At 38.4% G+C, this 25,405-nt stretch overlaps 2 protein-coding genes across 3 annotated transcripts; both read right to left on the reverse strand.

Moving 5' to 3' along the window:
- Positions 1-1,396: 1,396 nt before the first annotated feature.
- LOC120087161 (aquaporin TIP2-1-like) lies at positions 1,397-3,695 on the reverse strand. The gene is made up of 3 exons (XM_039044066.2): positions 3,506-3,695; positions 3,090-3,340; positions 1,397-2,056 (listed from the first exon to the last, which is right to left on the reverse strand). Exons 1-3 carry the CDS (start codon positions 3,630-3,632, stop codon positions 1,688-1,690), a joined length of 747 nt encoding a protein of 248 aa, XP_038899994.1. The 5' UTR covers positions 3,633-3,695; the 3' UTR covers positions 1,397-1,687.
- A 1,484-nt stretch (positions 3,696-5,179) lies between these two features.
- On the reverse strand, positions 5,180-24,992 carry LOC120087160 (Putative eukaryotic LigT). Of its 2 annotated transcripts, none has more exons than XM_039044063.2 (14): positions 24,841-24,992; positions 24,437-24,485; positions 23,864-24,008; positions 23,329-23,564; positions 23,210-23,247; positions 23,054-23,133; positions 22,690-22,757; positions 21,333-21,648; positions 6,721-6,833; positions 6,573-6,638; positions 6,108-6,198; positions 5,908-5,972; positions 5,714-5,751; positions 5,180-5,566 (listed from the first exon to the last, which is right to left on the reverse strand). In XM_039044063.2, the coding sequence occupies exons 1-14, from the start codon at positions 24,903-24,905 to the stop codon at positions 5,380-5,382; spliced, it is 1,557 nt and encodes a 518-aa protein (XP_038899991.1). In that variant the 5' UTR covers positions 24,906-24,992; the 3' UTR covers positions 5,180-5,379. The 2 variants fall into 2 exon arrangements, with proteins under 2 accessions (XP_038899991.1, XP_038899990.1); XM_039044062.2 differs by having other exon boundaries at positions 5,908-5,975.
- Positions 24,993-25,405: the final 413 nt, after the last annotated feature.

Consider the following 25,405-nt stretch of genomic DNA (forward strand, 5'->3'; position numbering starts at 1 on the left):
ATTTAAAACACTTCACCGGTAATTTTTAATTGTATATCAATAGTATATCATGTCTATCAATAGTGAGATCTTGTTCCCAAATTCAAGAAGCCATTCATTTTAAGAACACAACGATGAGAAGATTTCGATAGTCAAATTAGAATTATAACATATAAAATCATTAGCAACTGGTATAAGATAACAATCAATGTTAAAGCATAATAATTATCAAATAGTAATTAGACTGTAATTAGATAGCAATCGGTATTATTAATAATCATGATCAAATAGTAATCAGACAACAATCAAATAGCAATCAATATCATATAGTAATTAAATAACAATTAGATAACAATGATACAAATTATGACAATTAGACAATAATCAAATAAGAATCAATATCAAATAGCAATCCAACGGTAATTAAACAATAATAAGATAATGATTGGTACCATTCACAACTAGTATCACATAGTAATCAGACAGCCATTAGATAACAATCGATATCATCGGCCATGAGTATCAAATAGCAACTAGACAGTAATAACTAGACAACAATCGATATCATTGATAATCAGATGGTAATGAATAACTTATTTTGGAGTAGTACATGTGTGTGTTTCATTTTTTTGATATTTTTAAATATTTATTCGTAGTAAACAAGATATCAATAAGTCATTATTTGAAGTAAAACATGATTGTATGAAGTATATAAAAAATAAACAACTTTTGATTAACCAAATGTGTGTGTATTTCAGAAGATTTTTCATTCCAATAATCAATATGTGCATCGGTCAAAATCATATTTAACTTCGTGAAAATTTGATTGTATTGAAATTAGTAAATTCATAACCATTTTCATATCATTATCTATATATATATATAGACAAAATTAAAAGTTTGAAATGAGAATAGATATAAATGTGTAAAAATAATTGAAAAAAGAAAAAAAAAATGATGGAGGTAGTGTTGGTTCGGTGGGATAGATAGAGGATGAGTAAAAATGACGAGGTAGTGGGACAATTTTCAAATGAGAGAGAGATTATTTTGCCAATTTTGCAAAATGAAAAAAATGAAAGACACAAACTCGATTTTTAATAATTATTTAGCTTCTATTGCAACTGCCCTAAACTAAACTAAACAAAGAAGATAGGATTATGGTTTACTTGGCATATTCAATCATAGGCAATCTCTCCTTCAAACTAGGATGTATGATACAATTTGTGGGACCTGTGGCACTTAATTTTTTATGTAGCCATTTTTGGTATTATTAGACATTTATTATGATAAGATAACATGAAAATTTCCAAAACTTTGTCAATTATGTTAACTTTTCAAGACAAACAAATGGGGATACTGACGAATCAACATACATCAACTAGTATCAAATTAGTAGTCTTTATATAACAAGTTAAAATAAAAGAACATGTAAGATTTTAATTGATATAATTAATAGACATGGTAAACATTACACAATGGATCAGTTATTACATCGAAATAATGACGAGAATCCAAAAAAACGAAACCATAAATTAAAGGCATCAAAATACAAATCATTTGCCAGGAAAGAAAGGGCCCAAAACGCAAACCAAAAGAGAAGAAAATAGAGCAAAGGAAGAACAGCAAAAAACAACATTGCTTTTCCTCCTCTTACTGCAGAGGGAACAGAGAAAAACAAGAATAAAAAAGGGCTTAATTTGTTTGGGCCTTAGAAATCGTTTGGAATTGGGCTGGGCCCATAGGCCATAAAAGAGTAAAAGTAGATAAGCCCAGCTAAGCCACCGCCAACCAGCGGCCCAACCCAGTAAATCCAGTTATCATGAAAGTCGCCACTCACCACCGCCGGGCCGAAAGATCGGGCCGGGTTCATCGATCCGCCGGAAAAAGGTCCGGCCGCCAAGATGTTTGCTCCGACGATGAAACCGATGGCAATCGGCGCAATTGTGCCCAAAGATCCCTTCTTTGGGTCTGCCGCCGTCGCATAGACAGTGTAAACCAAACCGAAGGTGGTTACAATCTCCGTCACAACCCCTTCCGCCGCTCCCACGCCGGCGGCGACGCTGTGGACCGGAACCGCCTGCAAGTGCAAAAATGCCCAAACTTTTCAACACATTCAGTTCTAAGGATTTTTGTACAGAGAATTTTAGAAAAAAAAAATGAAATTGGCTTCCTGAGGTCTTTTTTAATTAAAAAAATCGAGTGAAATTATTAAAATGTGCTCGTGCACGTAGAAAATATCATCGCTCTTTTGCACTCTCAATCTCCCTTTTCTTATTCATAGACTACTCTCCTCTCTCACTTTCGCTCACTCTCTTTCTAACTTTCCTCACTCACATATCATTTTTTCCTCTCACATTCAGAGTTAGTACATAGTTTCATCGAAGTTGATCGTACCAAAGAAGGAGGAAAGAGAAAAAAAAGAGTTTGTCGAAATTGATCCGTCAGAGAAGTTGTGATCACACGAGAAGAAGAAGGAAAGAGGAAAAGAAAAAGAAATAAATCTGAAGGACAAATTTTTAACTCCACTCGTCCATAAATTTGTCCATAAAGTCAGTTCAAGTCGTTTTAAAAAATGAGACATTGTTGATTTTGAATCTTTAAAATAAGTATGTTGTGCAATACTTTCTCTAGAGAGTTTTCAGCATTTTTTTTTGTTTCGTTTTTATTTTTCTTTTCCTTTTTAATTTAGAAGTTTTCAGAATTTTTGTTTTGCATATAAGTTTTCAAAACGTCAATTTATTTCTAAAACTTTAAAATGTCAAAATTTTAATATTTTAACAATTATTTTTCTATGTGAGTCTAATTTCTGACCTCAACAATAGTACATACTTGAAGAAATCATGTTCATTTTGACTAATATTTTATAAAAACAAACTGTTATTATTTGTTTTAATGGTAAAACCGTTGAAAATTTTAAATATAACAAAAAAGAAAAAGTTTTTTTAATAGATTGTGAAAACTTTGTGCTATTTTGTTATATTTATAAATAAGCGGGTCATTTTTCTATTTATGAAATAGTTTATTGACGTGTACTATCTTCTTTGAGGTCGGACTCCTTTAGTTATACTAAAAAATTATATTTGAGATATAAAGGTAGTTGAGAAAATTACGAGGCCGCCAGTGACATATTTGAGAAGGTAACAGGCAACAGTGGAGCCAAGAAGCTGAGCAATCCAGTAAAAAATGGTGGTAATTAGGCTGATTTGATCTCCAAGAAGAAGCCCGAATGTCACTGCCGGGTTGACGTGGCCACCAGAGATGTTAGCTCCAACGGAGACGGCAACAAACAAAGCAAATCCATGGCAAACCGCCACCCCAACCAGCCCTGCCGGATCTAGAGCTGCAGATGATGTTATTTTATCTGCAAAAATATAGTTCAATTTAACAATGCGTAGAAAATTAAAATTAAGTCCAAACCTAAACTTGTATTTTTGAAAGTTTGGAGATCAAATAGACACGAACTTCAAATTGCAAGGACTAAACTTATAATTAACAAAAATTAATAGACGGATTTAGAAGAACTGACTGTAGGCAATAGCGGAGCCGACACCGGCAAAAACGAAGAGTAAGGTGGAGATGAACTCAGCAAGATAAGCCTTGCAAGAGCGCAAGCTCAAGGAATCTTGAAAGCTTCCAATGGTGAGCCATGCCATAATTGAGAGATTTTTATCTTGATGAATTCTTTCAAACTTTTCTCTTCTCCCATTTCTTTTCTCCTTCTTATTCCTCTTATATAGACACTACAAACAACTACAAAACGACCTATATGATCACTCGTTTGTCATTCAGGTCATTTTTGTGATATACCCATGTGAACATGTCTCCAAACTCCCTTTTTAACATATTTCCTATGTTGCTGCCATTACAATAATGTGACCGACAATTTTACATAATTGAATGTATAAGAAAGAAACTGATCAAAATTTTCAAATATACATCTAACCATAATTACAAACATGTAAATTTTTTAGCCTCATATAATTAATAGGATAATGGAACCTTAACTATTCAACAATTTCTTCCACTAGAGACCTAGATCAATTACTAGTTTACAATATGAATTTTCATATTTGTGGCTATTTGATCCCTAAATTTTAAAAGGTGTTCAAAAAGCCTAAAACTTACTAGATACTAGATTAAAAACCTAAGGACGTATTAGACATAAAGGTTAAAGTTCAAATATTGTTATATATTTTTTAAAGGGCAAATACGTTTTAGACACACGCTTGAAGGTGAGAACAACCAAATTGAATATAAGTATTATTCATAGCGTGTCTTAACCAACAAGACTACCTCTTTTTTTCATAGTACAATGAAGATAAGGTGATTCAAACTACAGGTCTCTTGGTCGCTACTATACATATGTTGATTTGAATATGTCTAATACTTTTTTTTTTTTGTTAGAATCTTAGCTGTCTTTTGGGAGGGTTTTAAGAGAAATGTGTAGAGGCTCATCAATAATTGGTTCATGTTCTCCATAATCATAGAGCTGAGAGAGAGGAGACTGTAGGAATAGGATGGAGACAAACAAAAGAAGGTGAAGAGTGAAGGCCATGGCAGCTGCAAGATCTGGACCCATTTTGGTCAAGAGATTATTGGTGAGATTTTTAAAAATATATTAGTGGATAAGCCTCATTTTATTTTTAAATATATATGAGTGGATAAGGCTTGTAGAATAATATCTGATCCCATATGGATTCTGTTTATTAGTTGTCATTTGGTATGATATATAAGCCAGGTAGATTTATTAGAACACATTTTTAAACATTTATTCATTTATATATAGTTGTCCACATATAATTATTATTATTTGTTTTTATGGAGTGCACTATGTTTAGTCATTGTAATATGTATGTAGTCCTTTATGTTACAAGCTGAGTGTTGTAAGTGTTTTATTTCGTCCAAATATAATAAACCACTTAAGTATAACATGATTAACTAACACATACCTCAAAAGGTTAGAGGTTTGAATTTTGAATTTTGAATTTAGACACTCCAACTAGTTGTTTGAGCTAAAAATAATAATAAATAAAAATTTACAATTTTACAATTATTGAATGATACATTTCAGATCATTACGATTACTCTTTTTACATGTATATTTCTTTTTTCCTCAAAAATCTATTTCAAATTACACCAAAACATGCATGGTCTAATTTGTAAGTGATTAATTACCCTATATTACAATTAATAATTATAATAGAAGCAAATCCAACATTATTATCGTTATTATACTTCATTTCATCATGTTATATATTTTAAAAAAACCATCATTGATCTCAAATGCTAAGAAGAAAAGAAGTATTGAAGACTAAGTTGAAATAAATACATATAGCTAAATTCTACAAATAGAAGAAATCCTAATAACTTGAAAGATTCTGCTTGGATTTTAGGTAATGATCAATCAACTTGCATATGTTCATCAGGGAAAGGTATGGAAGCACAGCAATGGTAGTATCCATTTTCATCAAATGAAAATCTTTGTGAGAGATGAACTTCACGGATATGATACTCACCCCACTCCTCTGACCCATAATGCTTGAAAATTTCACGAGCATCAAATGAATCAAACTTCTTTTTCTTTTTACTGCTCAAGCATTGCGGTGCCATAAAATCAACCATCACACAGAAATCAAACAATTCAGGATTGTAATCACAGAGATTCGCAAATGGAAGGAACTAGAAAATACACGAAAGAAGAACTAATCAAAGCAAAGTCGAATGAAATCGTTACCTTTTCCTATGTCTTGCATTCATGACAGTAGCGTGCAACTGAATATTGAGAATGATGGAGGGAAAACACTTTAGTATAAGAACATCACATTGTTGAATCAAATCAAATTGCAAAGTAACGAACAAAACATTTTTTATATTTTGAACCTTGATGGCTGAATTGGAACGAAGGGGATTAGAAGTTGTTGAGCCTACCTTTAACTTCTGTTTTGCATCTTTCTCCAGAACAAGTCCAGCTTCAGTAAATGCATTGATAATGACTTCTAAAAAGGCTCAAGGAACTCAAAGGTGAAAAAATGTTTAATTACTCTTAAAAACTTGAACCAAAAGGAATCAGTTAGGATCACTTTCATAACGTAGGATAATTTTTTTAGATAAAACTGTGAAATGGATACGACAAGCACGCAGTAATCTTCCTTCATTACCAATCTCTTCCACAGGAGCATAGAGAACACGGGCTTTGGCCAAAGAACCTCTCATACAATCCTGATATGACAATCATTATTGGGAATCAAATATTTTCAACTTCCATACCATAAAAACATAATTTTCATTGAAAAATAATTACGTAGATGGGTAGTGAAGATGGACAATCAACCAAGTTGATACAATGAAAAATGCTAGCCACCTAGAACATTTCCTAATCAAGAATGCGAGCAAACGAAGTTTGGAAATTATTAAGCATCATTAAAAACACCACTTTCTTTACATATGATAAGTTGTTAGAAGATTCAAAACGAAATAGACATTTTTAATCAGTTTGAAATATGTATTGATCGTGAGTGGACATAGGAAGCATTGCCTTCAATAATCAATAAACAATCAAATAAAATTTGATGCTTGAATTTAAGAGAACTCACCAACCCCTTGAGCCTAATTAGTACTTGCCTATTATCCAAAGCATCCATTATTTTAGAGGAGATACCCTGAAAGAAAAGATGTGTCAGTCACGTACATGCTCTATAAATGTACAGCAAGTACAAATATCCGGCTAGTAAGTTTAATCACCCTTAAAACTTCAGAAGCAGCATCAACTCGGTCCTTGTTCCACAACTTTAACATAAGTACCGTTAGGTGAAATGTATTAGGTTTTATAAATATTGATTTGTCAATTCCCAAGTCTGCAAAGAGCAATACAAATCAGAGAAGTTCTTAGAAGAAAAATGAGAGTGACACTTTCATGGAAGGGGAAGAAAACAATGTTACTCAATGTCCTTAAAGAATACTGATGAAATATAAGAAAAGAGAGACCAACACACAGTTTACGTGGAAATCCTAGAATAAGGAGAAAAACTACGATACAGACCTTTTTCTTATTATTTTTAATTGATATACTGAATACAAGAGAACAGGGTGAATAAATATGTTGAAAATAGGATTTTTACTCTAGGGGTATTTTTGTAATTGCCTCTAACCCTAGGGTTCTCTACAAGTCAATTTATTCACCCTGTTCTCATGTATTCAGTGTATGAGTTTATAATAATAAAAGAAAAGATCTGTATCGTGGTTTTTCTCCCTAGTCTAGGGTTTCCACGTAAATTTTGTGTTTTTTCTCTGTTATTATTTTCATCATGGTATCAGAGCAAAGGGACGAAATCCCAACCATTATGAAAGAAAACCATCCACAATCGCCTTCCGCTGGTGGATCTTCAAGTTTTGATATGCAAACCACTATTAGGGTTGCGGTTAAGGAGTGTTTTCAGGCTGCCTTACCGGATTTAATCTCCGTCGTCCGATTGCAGGCAACCAACTCTTCAGGAAACCATCCGGTTGCAACAGGATCACAGTCGTCGATCAGGAACAGCCCAAGAACGTCGACAAACAAAGGCGTTTCCGACGTGCAGGCGACCGACGAACTTTCGATCGCTCCTCCTCGACTATCTAAGTTTTTGGTCGCCGATTATGGGGTTTCTAACCCTCGAAAAGTTCAGATCGGCAAACCCTTTCAGATCGATGAAACAGCACCGCCTAGGGTTTCATCTTCTACCTCCATCAGAAACACGACCGCGCCGCAGGTGTACTCCCAAGGAGTCGCGACAGGCCCAGTGAGTTATTCCATCCGGCAAGGAGAGCAGAATCTCTCCGATTCTGTTCTCGGTTCGTTTGACCAGAGGGACGAGAGATTTTCCGGCAACCATCTTGAGCAGCACAGCCGATCGGGGCCTTCTCATCTACCGGCAGTCTCTCAGTCGGCTACCAGTGCCCTGCCTGCGACCATGGCGACTCAGTTTCCAGCCGGTTGTAGTTTGGTTCATTACTCCAATGATGTGAGACATCGGTTGGCCTCTTTGCATCAGCAGATTTCAGATACAATGCTTGGCACAACTTCCCAACTGCCTACTGATCCAGAGAATCCGGTAAACTCGTTATCTATTTTGCCCAATACAAATTACTTAACTGGTTCAATGGGCAATTCTACAGGAGTTCTGGTTGGAGAAAAACTGAATGGAGAGAATTACTTCTTATGGTCCTAGTCAATTCAAATGGCTCTAGAAGGTAGACACAAATTCGGATATCTGACAAGAGAAATTCCACAATCCATCCCAGGTGATCCTCAAGAAAGAATCTGGAAAGGGGAGGACTCTTTGCTATGATCTGCTCTTATCAACAGTATGGAGCCCCAGATTGGCCGGCCTCTTCTATATGCAGCAACTGCAAGAGATATCTGGGAGGCAACCAAGGACTTGTACTCACAACGACAAAACGCATCCCGGTTGTACACTTTACATAAACAAGTCCATGAATGCAAGCAAGGAAACATGACTGTTACGTCCTACTTCAATAAGCTTAGTTTTTTGGCAAGAAATGGATTTGTGCCGGGAGATTATCTGGAACCGCGCACAGGATAGGGCACAGTATTTGAAGCTTGAAGAGGCAAATCGAGTTTATGTGTTTTTGGCCGGATTAAACCCAAAATATGATAGTGTTCGAAGTCGCTTATTGGGACAACGACCTATTCCATCTCTCTGAGAGGTGTGTTCCGAGATTCGTCTAGAAGAAGACTGATCACAGGCTATGAACAGTCCGGTGATAGCCTCTGTTAATGCATCAACCTTTGTCTCAAAAGCGTCCAATTCCGACAGTGACAAAAAGCCCATACCTGTCTGTGAGCACTTTAAGAAGTCGTGGCATACGAAGGACAAATGTTGGAAGCTGCACGGCAGGCCCCCGAACAGTAAGAAACGACAGTCCCATGACAGATCACTGTAAGTGATCCAGTTAGTGAACATTCACAACATCAGTCATTAGCTCATAGTAAGACCAATGTGAATGCCGTCGAAGTAAGTGCCATTGCTCAATCAGGTACATTCTCAGCTCTTGGTCTTGTTAGCATTAATGGCAAGAAACCCTGAATCGTAGATTCAGGGGCCACAGATCATCTCACTAGTTCTTCAAAATTATTTGTTACTTACTGTCCGAGTGCGGGGAATGAACATATCAGAATTGCCGATGGGTCTTTTGCCCCAGTTGCAGGAAAAGGGAATACTTTTCCTCTTGATGGTTTTATTTTACGTGATACTCTTCATGTGCCACAAATATCATATAATCTTTTATCGATCAGTAAAATTACAAGAGATCTGAACTGTAAAGCTATTTTCTCATCAGACTCTGTTGTGTTTCAGGATCAGAAGTCGGGGATGACGATTGACAATGACCGACATGATAGGGGGCTCTACTTTCTTTCTGACGAGACTTCTTATAGGGAGGATCACACCGCTGGTTTTATGTCTTTAAAGTTTTCTACTTCTGAAAATGACTTTATGTTATGACATTATTGTTTAGGTCATCCGAACTTTCAGTATATGAAATATTTATTTCCACATTTGTTTTGCAATATTGATATAGCATATTTAACTTGTGATGTATGCATTTGTGCCAAACAAAGTCGTATTTCGTTTCATTCTCAACCATATAAGCCATCTAGTCCCTTCTCCCTTATTCATAGTGATGTCTGGGGACCATCACAAACCATTACCTCTACTAGTAAACGTTGGTTCGTCACCTTCATAGACGACCATACACGTCTTACTTGGGTGTTCTTACTAGCTGATAAGTCAGAGGTGTCGTCTACCTTTAAACAATTTTATACTATGATTGAAACTCAGTTCCATGCCAAAATTGGGATTTTAAGGAGTGATAATGGACGAGAGTTCTTTAATACCTCTGTTCATGACTTTCTTGTGTCTAAGGGAATTGTTCATCAGAGCTCGTGTGCTTATACTCAACAAAATGGAGTAGCCGAACGTAAAAATCGCCATCTGGTGGAAGTTGCCTGATCTTTAATGTTGTCTGCTACTCTTCCGTCCTACCTATGGGGAGATGCCATTCATACAGCAGCTCATCTCATCAACCGTATGTCGTCTCGTATCCTTGACTTTCATAATCCCTTAGACCTTTTCAAAGAATCCTTAATCTCTCATCCCTCTGGTCAAATGAACCGAGAACAGAATCGGAGAGATTCTACTCTCCTTGCCGGACGGAATAACTCACCGGGCCTGTCGCGACTCCTTGGGTGTACACCGGCGGCGTAGTCGTGTTTCTGATGGAGGTAGAAGATGAAACCCTAGACGGCGCTACTTCATCGATCTGAACTTTTCGAGGGTTAGAAACCCCATAATCGGCGACCGGAAACTCAGATAGCCGAGGAGGAGCAATCGGAAGTTCGTCGGTCGCCTGCACGTCGGAAACGCCTCTGCCTATCAACTTTTGGGCTGTTCCTGATCGGCGACTGTGAGCCTGTTGCAACCGGATGGTTTCCTAAAGAGTTGGTTGCCTGCAATCGGACGGCGGAGATTAAGTCTGGTAGGACAGCCTGAAAACACTCCTTAACCGCAACCCTAATAGCGGTTTGCATGTCAAAACTTGAAGATCCACCAGCGGAAGGCAATTGTGGATGGTTTTCTTCCATAATGGCTGGGATTTCATCCCTTTGCTCTGATACTATGATGAAAATAATAACAGAGAAAAAACACAAAATTTACGTGGAAACCCTAGACCAGGGAGAAAAAACACGGTACAGATTTTTTCTTTTATTATTATAAACTCATACATTGAATACATGAGAACAGGGTGAATAAATAGACTTGTAGAGAACCCTAGGATTAGAGGAAATTACAGAAATACCCCTAGAGTAAAAACCCTATTTTCAACACTCCCCCTCAAGTTGGTGCATAAATGTCGATAAGACCCAACTTGCTAAGACAATAGTCAAAATTTAGTCTAAGCAACCCTTTGGTGAGAACATCTGCCACTTGTTGATTAGACGGAATATAGGGAATACAAATGCTCCTGTTATCCAGTCTTTCTTTAATGAAGTGTCGATCGATCTCTACATGTTTGGTTCTGTCATGCTGAACTGGGTTGTTCGCAATGTTTATTGCAGCTTTATTATCACAGAACAACTTCATTGGAAGCTCCCTGTCTTGGTAAAAATCAGTCAACACCTTATTTAACCAGATTTCTTCACATATTCTCAAATTCATTGCCCTGTACTCAACTTCAGCCTACTCCTCGCCACTACTCCCTGTTTCTTACTTCGCCAAGTAACAAGGTTACCCCAGACAAAGGTACAAATATCCAGAAGTTGACTTTCTATCAATAATAGAGCTTACCCAATCAGAATCTGTATAGGCTTCAATCGTTCTTTTCCCAGATTTTTTAAACATTAAGCCCTTACTGCGGGTTCCCTTCAAATATCGAAGGATACGCTCAACTGCATTCATATGTTCCTCATACGGAGCTTGCATAAACTGGCTCACAACGCTTACTGCATATGAAATGTCTGGTCTGATATAGGATAGATAGATCAGCTTTCCAACCAACCTCTGGTACCTTTCCTTGCTCACAGGAACCCCGTTGTTTGTAACACCAAGTTTTGCATTATACTCCATAGGTGTGTCAACAGGTTTACAGCCAGTCATGCCTGTCTCTTTGAGTAAATCAAGTGTATATTTTCTTTGCGATACTGAAATATCTTCTCTTGATTGAGCTACCTCCATTCCCAGGAAGTATTTTAGCTTACCAAGATCTTTAATTTCAAATTCTTTGGCCATTCTCATTTTAAGCCTCATAATTTCACTCTCATCATCACCGGACAAAACAATATCATCAGTATACACTATGAGAACAACAACCTTCCCAGAATCAGATCGTTTCGTAAATAGTGTATGATCTGAGTGCCCTTGGTTGTAACCTTGTGCTTTAACAAACGTAGTAAACCTATCGAACCAAGCCCTTGAGGATTGTTTCAGTCCATATAAGGATTTCTTCAGTCTGCAAACCTTGTGCTTGAACTGACTTTCAAATCCAGGAGGCCGGCTCATATAGACCTCCTCTTCAAGTTCACCATTAAGGAACGCATTTTTAACGTTCAATTGATACAGTGGCCAATCTTTGTTAACAGCAATTGACAACAACACACAAATAGTATTGAGTTTAGCTACAGGAGAGAATGTTTCAGAATAATCAACTCCGTAAGTCTGGGTAAAACCTTTAGCAACAAGTCTAGCCTTATACCGATCAATCGTCCCATCTAATTTGTATTTTAGAGTGAAAACCCATTTGCAACCAACTGTCTTGTGTCCTTCTGGTAAAGGCACCTGTTCCCATGTGCCATTTTTCTCAAGCGCCCTCATTTCTTCCATAACAGCCGATTTCCATTCAGAGTTCTCCATGGCTTCACGGATATTGCTTGGAATTATTATGGTGTCCAAGCTAGTGGTAAACGCTTTAAACTCGGAAGACAAGTTATTATACGTCAAGTAGCTGTGCATAGAGTACTTTGCACATGAGCGAGTACCTTTCCTTAGTGCTATCGGAAGGTTGAGAGAAGCATCACGATTTTCCACTTCTCTCGGTTTCTCAGCATGATTGGTCACCTGTAACTCAAGATTTTTAGTAATATCTTCCACTCCTTTGTCAACAACAGGACTTTTATCTTCCATTTCTTTGTCAACAACAGGGCTTTTCCCTTTATTATTCTCTCTTTCAGCTGTTTCTTCATCTGTCACATATTCGGTATGGCCATTTCGATCTCCTTCATCTTTTTCGTCCTTGCACTTGTCAGTCTCCATACATAAATCAACTTCATTAGTTTCAGGAATACACGTACCTGAACCAGATGCCGGTTCTGACTCCTGGACCGGAGCCGACGGATTAACAGGTGGCAATTCTTCCTTTCGACAATTCTTCCTATAGTAGGTTATCCAAGGAAGCTGGTTGGTAGGGAGAACAGGGCAGGCTCTTTCAGAACTAGTGGAAGGGATCAGAGTGGAATCCCCTAATGGAATAGCATAGATGGACCAGTTAGGCTCTTCACTTGGACTCTCCCCCTGAAGATGACTAACGGGAAAGAAAGGTTGGTCTTCAACAAAGGTAATATCCATGGAGACAATATTTTCTAGAGGACGGATGATAGCATTTATATTCACGTTGATGAAGGGGATACCCAACAAAGACACATTTGTTAGCACGAGGGTGAAATTTTGTGCAATTTGGGCCATGAGAGTGGACAAAAGCGACACAGCCGAAGACACGGAGGGGTACATCGGAAATCAGACGAGTAGTCGGGAAGAGCCTGCCCTGTTCTCCCTACCAACCAGCTTCCTTGGATAACCTACTATAGGAAGAATCGTCGAAAGGAAGAATTTCCACCTGTTAATCCGTCGGCTCTGGTCCAGGAGTCAGAACCGGCATCTGGTTCAGGTACGTGTATTCCTGAAACTAATGAAGTTGATTTATGTATGGAGACTGACAAGTGCAAGGACGAAAAAGATGAAGGAGATCGAAATGGCCATACCGAATATGTGACAGATGAAGAAACAGCTGAAAGAGAGAATAATAAAGGGAAAAGCCCTGTTGTTGACAAAGAAATGGAAGATAAAAGTCCTGTTGTTGACAAAAGAGTGGAAGATATTACTAAAAATCTTGAGTTACAGGTGACCAATCATGCTAAGAAACCGAGAGAAGTGGAAAATCATGATGCTTCTCTCAACCTTCCGATAGCACTAAGGAAAGGTACTCGCTCATGTACAAAGTACTCTATGCACAGCTACTTGACGTATAATAACTTGTCTTCTGAGTTTAAAGCGTTTACCACTAGCTTGGACACCATAATAATTCCAAGCAATATCCGTGAAGCCATGGAGAACTCTGAATGGAAATCGGCTGTTATGGAAGAAATGAGGGCGCTTGAGAAAAATGGCACATGGGAACATGTGCCTTTACCAGAAGGACACAAGACGGTTGCAAATGGGTTTTCACTGTAAAATACAAATCAGATAGGACGATTGATCGGTATAAGGCCAGACTTGTTGCTAAAGGTTTTACCCAGACTTACAGAGTTGATTATTCTGAAACATTCTCTCCTATAACTAAACTCAATACTATTCGTGTGTTGTTGTCAATTGCTGTTAACAAAGATTGGCTACTGTATCAATTGGAAGTTAAAAATGCGTTCTTTAATGGTGAACTTGAAGAGGAGGTCTATATGAGCCCGCCTCCTGGATTTGAAAGTCAGTTCAAGCACAAGGTTTGCAGACTGAAGAAATCCTTATATGGACTGAAACAATCCCCAAGGGCTTGGTTCGATAGGTTTACTACGTTTGTTAAAGCACAAGGTTACAACCAAGGGCACTCAGATCATACACTATTTACGAAACGATCTGATTCCGGGAAGGTTGCTGTTCTCATAGTGTATGTTGATGATATTGTTTTGTCCGGTGATGATGAGAGTGAAATTATGAGGCTTAAAATGAGAATGGCCAAAGAATTTGAAATTAAAGATCTTGGTAAACTGAGATACTTCCTGGGAATGGAGGTAGCTCGATCAAGAGAAGATATTTCAGTATCGCAAAAAAAATATACACTTGATTTACTCAAAGAGACAGGCATGACTGGCTGTAAACCTGTTGTCACACCTGTGGAGTATAATGCAAAACTTGGTGTTTCAAATAACGGGGTTCCTGTGAGCAAGGAAAGGTACCAGAGGTTGGTTGGAAAGCTGATCTACCTATCCTATATCAGACCATGCAAGCTCCGTATGAGGAACATATGAATGCAATTGAGCGTATCCTTCGATATTTGAAGGGAACCCCCAGTAAGGGCTTAATGTTTAAAAAATCTGGGAAAATAACGATTGAAGCCTATACAGATTCTGATTGGGCAGGCTCTGATATTGATAGAAAGTCAACTTCTGGATATTTGTACCTTTGTCTGGGGTAACCTTGTCACTTGGCGAAGTAAGAAACAGGGAGTAGTGCTGAAGCTGAGTACAGGGCAATGAATTTGGGAATATGTGAAGAAATCTGGTTAAATAAGGTGTTGGTTGATCTTTACCAAGACAGGGAGTTTCCAATTAAGTTGTTCTGTGATAATAAAGCTACAATAAACATTGCGAACAACTCAGTTCAGCATGACAGAACCAAACATGTAGAGATCGACCGACACTTCATTAAAGAAGGACTGGATAACGGGAGCATTTGTATTCCCTATATTCCGTCTAATCCATGTTCTCACCAAAGGGCTGCTTAGACCAAATTTTGACTATTGTCTCAGCAAGTTGGGTCTTATCGACATTTATGCACCAACTTGAGGGAGAGTGTTGAAAATAGGGTTTTTACTCTAGGGGTATTTTTGTAATTGCTTCTAACCCTAGGGTTCTCTACAAGTCTATTTATTCACCCTGTTCTCATGTATTCAGTGTATGAGTTTATAATAATAAAAGAAAAGATCTGTACCGTGGTTTTTCTCCCTGGTCTAGGGTTTCCACGTAAATTTTGTGTTTTTTCACTGTTATTATTTTCATCAAAATAGACAGTAGAGAGCCCTAGGAGAGAAGACAATTACAATAATACCCCTAGGGAAAAAACCCTATTTTCAACACTTCCCCTCAAGTTGGGGCATAAATATCAATAAGACCCAACTTGCTGATACAGTAGTCAAAATTTGGTCTAAGTAACCCCTTGGTGAGAACATTTGCCACTTGTTGACTTGAGAGAATATTGGGGATGCAAATGCTCCCATTATCCATTCTTTCTTTAATGAAGTGTCTATCAATCTCTACATGTTTGGTTCTGTCATGCTAGACTGGATTGTTTGCGATGCTTATTGCTACTTTATTATCACAAAACAATTTCATTGGAAGCTCACTATCTTGGTAAAGATCAGACAACACCTTCAACCAGATTTCTTCACATATCCCTAAGCTCATTGCCCTGTACTCAGCTTCAATGCTACTCCTGGTCACCACTCCCTATTTCTTACTTCGCCAGGTGACAAGGTAACCCCAGACAAAGGTGCAATAACCAGAGGTTGACATACTATCAACAACAGAGTCTGTCCAATCAGAATCGGTATAAGCTTCAATAGTCCTTTTTTCAGACTTTCTGAACATCAGACCCTTACCAGGAGTCCCCTTCAAGTACCGAAGAATACGCTCAACTGCAGTTATATGCTCCTCATAGGGAGCTTGTATAAACTGGCTTACCACGCTTACTGCATATGAAATATTTGGTCTTGTATGGGACAGGTAGATCAGCTTTCCAACCGACCTCTGATACCTTTCCTTGTTAACAGGAACTTTGCTGTCTATAACACCAAGTTTTGCATTATATTCCACGGGTGTGTCAACGGGTTTACACCCAGTCATGCCTGTTTCTTTGAGTAAGTCAGTGTATATTTCCATTGCGATACTGAAATACCTTCTCTTGATCGAGCTACTTCCATTCCAAGGAAGTATCTCAGCTTGCCAAGGTCTTTAATCTCAAATTCTCTGGCCATTCTTGTTTTGAGCCATGTAATTTCACCCTCATCATCGCCAGACAGAACAATATCATCAACATATACTATGAGGACTGCAATCTTCCCGGAGTCGGACCTTTTCATAAACAGTGTATGATCTGAGTGCCCTTGTTTATATCCCTGTGCTTTAACAAATGTGGTGAACCTATCAAACCAAGCCCTTGGAGATTGTTTCAGTCCATATAATGACTTTCTCAGTCTGCAAACTCTATGCTTGAACTGACTCTCGAATCCAGGAGGGGGGCTCATATAGATTTCCTCTTCAAGTTCTCTATTCAGGAATGCATTTTTAACATCTAACTGATGAAGTGGTCAATTTTTGTTTACAACAATCGACAACAAAACCCGAATAGTGTTGAGTTTGGCCACGAGAGAGAATGTTTCAGAGTAATCAACTCCATGGGTCTGGGTGAAACCTATAAATAGTGTTGAGTTTGGCCACGGGAGAGAATATTTCAGAGTAATCAACTCCGTGGGTCTGGGTGAACCTATAGCAACCAGTCTGGCCTTATATCGGTCAATTATCCCATCTGATTTGTATTTTACAGTGAACACCCATTTGCATCCAACTGTCTTGTGCCCTTTAGGTAAAGGCACCTGTTCCCACGTTCCATTTTTCTCAAGAGCCCTCATTTCTTCCATAACAATCGTTTTCCATTCAGAACTCTCCATTGCTTCACGAATACTACTTGGGACCATGATAGTGTCCACCTTGGTAGTGAAAGCTTTAAATTCGGGAGACAGATTGCTATATGTCATGTAGCTGTGCATAGAGTATTTCGCGCATGAACGAGTACTTTTCCTCGGTGCTATTGGAAGATCGAGAGAGGCATCATAATTTTCCAACTCTCTAGGTTTCTCAGCATGATCGGTCATTTGTATATCAAGGATTTCAGTAGTATCTTCCACTTCCTTATCAAAAACTGGCATTTTTCCTTTACTGCTATCATTCTTAGCTATCTCCTCATCTGTCATATTTTCAGTATTGTCACCTCCTTCATCCTTATCTTCCCTACACTTGTCAGTCTCCATACATATATCAACATCATTAGTTTCAAGGATACACGTACCTAGACTAGATGCAAGGTCTGATTCATGGACCGGAGCCGACTATTCAACAGGTGGCGTCCCTTCCTTTCTAAGATTCTTCCTATAGTAGGTTATCCATGGAATCTGGTTGGTAGGAAGGACAGAACAGGCTTTTTCAGAGCTAGGAGAAGGAATCGGGGCGGATTCCCCTAAAGGGATATCATTGGAGGACTAGTTAGGCTCTTCACTCAAGCTCTCCCCCTAAAGATGACTAACGGGGAAGAAGGGCTGATCTTCAATGAAAGTAATGTCCATGGAAACAAAATACTTACGAGAGGACGGATGATAGCATTTATACCCACATTGGTGGAGAGGGTACCCAACAAAAACATATTTATGAGCATGAGGGGTGAATTTTGTGCGATTTGGGCCATGGGAATGGACAAACGCGACACAGCCGAAGACACAGAGGGGTACATCAGAAATCAGGCGAGTAGTCGGATAGGATTCTTTGAATAGGTCTAAGAGATTATGAAAGTCAAGGACACGAGAGGGCATGCAATTAATGAGGTAAGCCGCAATAAAAATGGCATCTCCCCATAGATAGGACGAAAGAGTTACAGACAACATTAAGAACCGGGCAATTTCTACCAGATGACGATTTTTACGCTCGGCTACTCCATTTTGTTGGGGAGCATAAGCACATGAGCTCTGGTGGACAATCCCCTTAGACACAAGAAAGTCACGGAAAGAGGTGTTAAAGAACTCTCGTCCATTATCACTCCTTAAAATTCCAATCTTTGCATGGAACTGTGTTTCAACCATGGTATAAAATTGTTGAAAGATGGAAGACACCTCAGACTTATTAGCAAGTAAGAACACCCAAGTGAGGCGTGTGTGGTCGTCTATAAAGGTGACGAACCAACGTTTACCAGTAGAGGTAGTAGTAGGTGAGGGTCCCCAGACGTCACTATGAATGAGGGAGAAAGGACTAAACGGCTTATAAGGTTGAGAACAAAAAAGTAATACGACTTTGTTTGGCATGAATACATACATCACAATTTAGAGACGCTATATTAATATTGCGGAATAAATGCGGAAACAACTATTTCATATATTGAAAGTTTGGATGTCCTAAACGATAATGTCATAACATAAAGTCATTTTCGGAAGTAGAAAAATTTAAAGACATAAAACCAGTTCTATGATCCTCCCTAGAAGAAGCATCGTCAGAAAGGAAGTAGAGCCCCCTATCGTGCTGGGCAGTGCCAATCATCATCCCCGACTTCTGATCCTCAAACACAACAGAATCTGGTGAGAAAATGGCCTTACAATTCAGATCTCTGACCGAAAAAAGATTATATAAAATTTTAGGCACATGAAGTGTATCACGTAGTATTAAACCATCAAAAGGAGAGGTATTTCCTTTCCCTGCAACCGGGGCAAAAGACCCGTCTACAATTCTAATACGTTCATTTCCCGCACTCGGACAGTATGAAACAAACAATTCTAAAGAGCTGGTGAGATGATCTGTGGCCCCCAAATCTACAATCCAGGGTTTCTTGCCATTAATGCTAATAAGGCCAAAAGATGGAAATGTACCTGATTGTGCAATGGCACTCACCCCGACAGCACTCAAATTGGTCTTATATCGGCTGAGGGCTGATGCGGTGTATTTTCATTAACCGAGTCACTTACAAGTGCACGCCCAGAGGATTTATCATGTGACTATCGTCGCCTACTGTTCGGGGGCCTGCCATGCAGCTTCTAACATTGGTCATTCGTATGCTATGGCTTCTTGCAATGCTCACAAACAGGTGTGGGCTTTTTATCATCGTCAGCACTGGAAGCCTTCGTAACAAAGGCTGATGCATCAGTAGAAACAACCACAGGATTGTTCATAGCATGTGACCGATCCTCTTCCAGTCGAACCTCTGAACATGAGAGAAGGAGTAGGTCGTTGGCCCAATATGCGACTCCGAACACTGTCAAATTTTGGGTTCAATCCAGCCAAAAACACATACACCCGATCTGCCTCTTCAAGTTTCAAGTACTGGGTCCCATCTTGTGCGCAATTCCAGACAATTTCTTGGCAAAGGTCCATCTCTTGCCAATACACTGATAATTTATTAAAGTAGGAAGTAACATGCATGGTCCCTTGTTTGCACTTTGCCAATACACTGATAATTTATTAAAGTAGGAAGTAACATCCATGGTCCCTTGTTTGCACTCATGGACCTATTTGTGTAACGTGTACAACCGAGATGCGTTCTGTCGCTTTGAGTACAGATCCCTGGTTGCCTCCCAGATATCTCTAGCAGTTGCTGTATACAGTAAGGGTCGGCCAATCTGTGGCTCCATACTATTGATGAGGACATAACGTAATAGAGAATCATCCCTTTTCCAAATTCTTTCTTGAGGATCGCCTGGGATAGGTTTCGGAATTTCTCCTGTCAGATACCCGAATTTGTGCCTTCCTTCGAGGGCCATTCTGATCGACTGGGACCAGGAAAAATAATTCTCCCCATTCAATTTTTCTCCTACCAAAAATCCTACAGTATTTCCCATTGAGCCAGTTAAATAAGTTGTATTGAGCAAAATAGAGAACGAATTTACCAGATTCTCTGTGGTGACTGATTGAGGGTTTGGGCCAAGGGCCGTTTCCAAATTTGAAATCTACATTTGAAGATAGGCCAATCTGTGTCGAACATCGTCAGGGTACTGGGCCAAACCACCATGATTTGGTGCGGTTGGAAAAAAACCTTCGACCGACGGCTGGTTGTGAGAGGAACCAGCTGGGTATGCTGGAATCAAGTCATCGGCCGAAGAGAACCAGATCGGAGGCTGCGGCGCTTGGAGAGGCTGCGGCGGCGGAGGCTGTGGTGCTTGGAAAGACAGCGGCGGCATCGGGTCGGCAGTTCGGATCTGCACCTGGGAAAACCACGGTTGGATAGAGGTAGAAACGATCGGCTCCTCTCCTCGATTCGGCTCCCGAAGTGGTCGCGATTGGGCAGAGAAAGAAACGGCCAGCGACTCGTGCGGCATGGTCAGCGCAAACGAGGGTTTTTGCGGCCCGATCGCACGGTTCTGTCCTTCGACGGAACCCTCGATCGACGTCGACGGTGCTCCCTGCGACGGCTGGATGGTGGCTATGGTGGCTATGGTGGCTAGAAGAAGTTGCGGTAGGGCAGATTGGAGGTATTCTTTTACAGCTTCTTGGATAACAACTTTCATGTCCATGATTGGAACTTCGTCTGTGGTTGGTTCTCGTCAATGACGGCTAGGGTTTCATCGCCATACTCTGATACCATGATGAAATATAAGAAAAGAGAGACCAACACACAGTTTACGTGGAAACCCTAGAACAGGGAGAAAAACCACGATACAGACCTTTTTCTTATTATTTTTAATTGATACACTGAATACAAGAGAACAGGGTGAATAAATAGACAGTAGAGAGCCCTAGGGTAGAAGACAATTACAATAATATCCCTAGGGAAAAAACCCTACTTTCAACAAATACATACATACATAACATCACACTTTCATATATATGATGATAAAGACAAACAAAAACAAAGCATACAGTTGACTATGTGTTAACCACAATTGATGAGTTGACAAAGCCAGATGCTCATCACAGAGCAACAGATTCAACAGAAAAAGAAAATGAAAAAAGAATAGAAATATGTTTTCACTTTTCACCGTGATGTTTAAAAATTGGAGAGTTCATATAGATCTATGTGAAATACAAGTTTTCAAGTCTTCACAATGTTCAGTGGTTGTCATACCAGATGGTGTAGAAGCCTTTGAAGTTTTAGAAGGATAACTGACAACAGGTATATTTATGTTCACTTTGATTTGCTCACGTTTATCATCCACTTTTAGTTCAACTGCAACATCCGGTGCTTCGACAGTATGCTGAACCTCAACTTCATTGTCTGTATTATCTTCATTTGTATCACTGTCCTCAGCCTCATCTAAGCAAGACTCAGAACTTCTTAGTATGGAGTTCTGGAAATTAGTAAGCTTCTCGACTAATTCGGGGTGTAAAGCCAGAGGGAGGGACACAAAATGTGAGTAATCAAGACTCGGACTTTTAATTGCCTGCATTAGAAAATGGTCAGTTATGCATTCAATAATACTAAAAAGGGGGAAAATGGTCTGAGAACAATATTTCAAGACCTGTAGATTCATCAGAACTGCAAAAGAAGAAAATATTACAGAAAGAAAAGACTTTAAGAAAACAATAACAAGAATAAAAAAGAAAAAAGAAAAAGAAAAAACAGCTCTCATCGAACCAACACCAGAGCCTCCTGCCATGAAAGAATTGCATTCCTTCTGGTGAATAAGAAGAACCCCCTTTGATTTACAAGATGAACTAAATGATGATAGCAATTAACGAATTAAGGAAAAGTGGTTTGAAGCTCTTCATGCATGAAGAAAGGATTTCTAATGACTCTTCAAATCCTGATAACCCATGCACAACCAAACACGGCAATCTTTTATTCCCAACAATTTTATTCCCAGATATCCTTTTTTCATCGGCATCTATAAAACCTCAAATCAAACGGCCCTCAAGTGGTTGCAAAGTTATTTAAGGCGATTAAATTTGTTGGTACTTAATTGTTTGTGTATGTCTAAAGCATTAATGAGCCTCCTGCTATGAAGAACTTCATCCCTTCGGTAAATGAGTAGACTTTTAAGGTTGTGTGTGGATGATACAGCTTCCATACTTCACACCAGCTATAGTTCTCTCTCTCTCTCTCTGCCACCAAGCAAGCTTTAATTTTGGTTCTTTGGTTGGAGTGCTTTCCATGATTTTTCGAGAGCAAGCTTCAAGGTGTTCTTTATTCAATCTTGTAACTTGTTTCCCTTCTCAAGACATTTGTTTGATTTGGATTTTGAATTGTTTTTATAGTTTCTTTGTAATTTTATTTTTTTTTCCTCTTTCGTTCCTTTTGGGGTTTGTATCTTTTGAGCATCAGGGCTTCTTTTTTTTTTTTTTAATGAAAATTTTTGTTTCTAGTTTAAATAAAACACCATTAACATCACCTCCTACAGAAAAGGTAAAAAAATGAAGTACAAAAATTGGAAGAACTGAGCATAATATATTTTCTACAACAAACATAGAGATGGACAACTTGCCTCGTCAATTATTGATTGTATTTTTTCTGAAGCTTTGGTTACACTATCAACTGAATTACCTTCAATAACTGTAATAATTAATAAAACAGAGTTTATTCAAAAGACCAATATTAGATCTCTATTCAAGCTAAAATAATTACAAAAAATGTGTATATATACATGACGAGATTATTAATTCAGCCTTGTTATGACAGAGTAAACTGAATTTTAAAACAACTAAAATGAGCAATTTGACCAGAAAAACCATCCACAAGAGAATTAAACAGCATATCCTGTATTTAAAAAAGAAAACGGATTAAACTAAAACTAGACATTGTATTTTGTTATCAAGCTAAATGAAATGTATCGAATCCTGAAATCTTACCAACAAATTCTTCCTTCTTCGATGATGGAATCATAATCTTGACTCCCATCTCTTCTTCAATCCTTTCCTGTGTAGATCCACTGTGGAATAAAAGATGAAAAATCAAATGAGAACCCTGATCATAAATTATGACCAATATTTAGATATAAAATTTACCCTTTCCCTCTGACAAATCGAATTAGAGAACTCCCTACCTGCATATTAAACATAAAAAGACGAAAGTCAAGTGTAGACTCAAGATGAAGATACCAACATATGCTGACTTAGTCACTTACATCCAGTTTCACTGAAAACTTCTCATCAGAAGGCACAGATTGACCCTCCAAGTTTGCGTCTCCATCCATGTTTGGAAATGCACTTGATTCAACACTTAGCTCAGTCACCACATTAATTTCTTCAGCTACCTCTACAACATTTCGAGCACTAGCAGTACTGGTATGCATTCTGCAGTCCATTTCTTGAACTCGACTTCCATCCTCTAACTCAACTCTATCATCCTTAACTGACAAATCTACATCAAGAACGATTATCACCCACTAAATTGTTTCAATTGAGGTAGTAGAAGTTGGTTACCGATCCTCTAAGTACATAATTAATTCAACTGTCTAGCGTGCAACACCAATCATCATAAATATTTTAATCCAGTTGGGGGCTATTCACTATTATGCTTAAGATGGACAACAAAATCTCATACCTTTGCTATTAACAAAAAAACTTAAATTTGGTAATTCTAGAAGCTCACTAGCTCATAGGATGTCCCAAATTTGTTGGCTACTACTTATATGCTTTTGTAATATAGATTCAACCTACCCTCAGAAGGGCTAGCTTGAGTACACACTGGTTTCCATGCTTGGCTGATTGTTTTGCGCTTTTTCTTTTGGTCAGCAGCACTCCGAAATTCCTTTTTATTAGTCATATTCGCATTCAAGCTCCAACCATTATAAGCATATAGTCCCTGACACATTGGAATAGAAGTCAGTTCTTGAACGACGTGAGTAGTAGAAGCTATTCCACTCGCAGCTTATTAAGAAGAACATCATTTCGATATGCACAATCCTGCACCACCAGTTATCAGTATTATAATCTTGTTAAATCACCAATCAACTCTAAAACTTGAGTCTATAAGATACAGTAAATTTAAATTCATATTATTTAACACTCACTCTCACATGTGAGCCACTCAGTAAGTGACTACCAATATTGATTGGGAAGTAAATGCCAGTACAAGAATTTCTTAGATAACATGTTAAATCTCAAAACATAAAACTGATAAGTTATGGTATATTCAATTGTTTATATATATTTTTTAACATTCTTCGATGAAGCCGAAAATCAACACAACTTTACTTAACAGTTAATATAATGAGCTCCAGAATGGATTACCGGCTGGTGTAGGACATACGGACTTGTATATTTCAGGAAGCGGTCGACTCTACAAAAACAGCACAGTAGATCGAATACAGTTAATATAACAAATCTTCCATCCATTGATCGAGCTTAGATATTTCTGATTAACTGAAATTTTGTCAAATTTAGTCAATCAAGACTTCCTGTCAATTCATTGAGTTCTAACTATTTTATTGAGCAGAGTTTCACTGCATTGAAGATTATTTTCAGCTTCATCAAGAGATGAAAATGGAGGCAAACATCGGGCATTGTTAGGTAAGCAGTGAGCAAAGAAATATGTAGAATTACAAAATTTGAACTATAGGTTAAGGACCGCAACGATTTCTAGCATGTTTGAAGACATTTTCTCAGAATCCAAACAGAGTTTTTCAGAATCAAACCTGAAAAGAGACCTGCAAACTATCATTCGCAAGCGTGCCTTGTCGATCGGAACTGCAGAGAGCATTCAGCACAGTAGACGAGAAGGAGTTCGCTCGCACCTTCTCCCACGTGCGAAAGCAAGACGTGCATGAATTTTGCAATTTTATTTTTAAAGCCTACAAATAAAAGGTTTATAAAAGGGGGATTTTCAAAAATAGAAAAAAAAAATAAGAAAAACTATTTACACAAAATAGCAAAATTTAATCATCTTTCCACTCTCTCGTCTTCTTCTTCTGTCTGATCTCAGTCTCTCTCTAACCCACACACTTTTTTCTTCTTCAGTCTAATCTCGATCTCTCCTTCTAACCCATGCATTCTAATGTCCAGCAACCACCACACTCATGTCCAATTGTCGATCCATCGTTATTTGGGTCTACATCCTATATCTGATTGTACGTTGCTACCCATGAGTCAGTTTTTCTCCCTCTACCTGATTCACACTTTTTCTTCCTCTAACTCTTAGATTCGTGCAGCCTAATCCTCATCGTCACTGCCTTGTCACCGTCAACGTTAGAGTTTGCTGGG

The sequence above is a fragment of the Benincasa hispida genome, chromosome 9 (assembly GCF_027475165.1).
Source record: "Benincasa hispida cultivar pf3 chromosome 9, pf3_genome.v1.1, whole genome shotgun sequence".
Taxonomy (NCBI): domain Eukaryota; kingdom Viridiplantae; phylum Streptophyta; class Magnoliopsida; order Cucurbitales; family Cucurbitaceae; genus Benincasa; species Benincasa hispida.

Coding starts and splice junctions, on each gene's coding strand:
- LOC120087160 (XM_039044062.2), bottom strand. CDS start 24,905: ATGCTCTCTGCAGTTCCGATCGACAAGGCACGCTTGCGAATGATAGTT. Junction 6,199..6,572: donor TAATTAGGCTCAAGGGGTTG/GTGAGTTCTCTT, acceptor TTGTCATATCAG/GATTGTATGAGAGGTTCTTT. Junction 5,567..5,713: donor AATGCAAGACATAGGAAAAG/GTAACGATTTCA, acceptor ATGCTTGAGCAG/TAAAAAGAAAAAGAAGTTTG.
- LOC120087161 (XM_039044066.2), bottom strand. CDS start 3,632: ATGGCATGGCTCACCATTGGAAGCTTTCAAGATTCCTTGAGCTTGCGC. Junction 3,341..3,505: donor CGGCTCCGCTATTGCCTACA/GTCAGTTCTTCT, acceptor ATATTTTTGCAG/ATAAAATAACATCATCTGCA. Junction 2,057..3,089: donor AATATGTCACTGGCGGCCTC/GTAATTTTCTCA, acceptor TTGCACTTGCAG/GCGGTTCCGGTCCACAGCGT.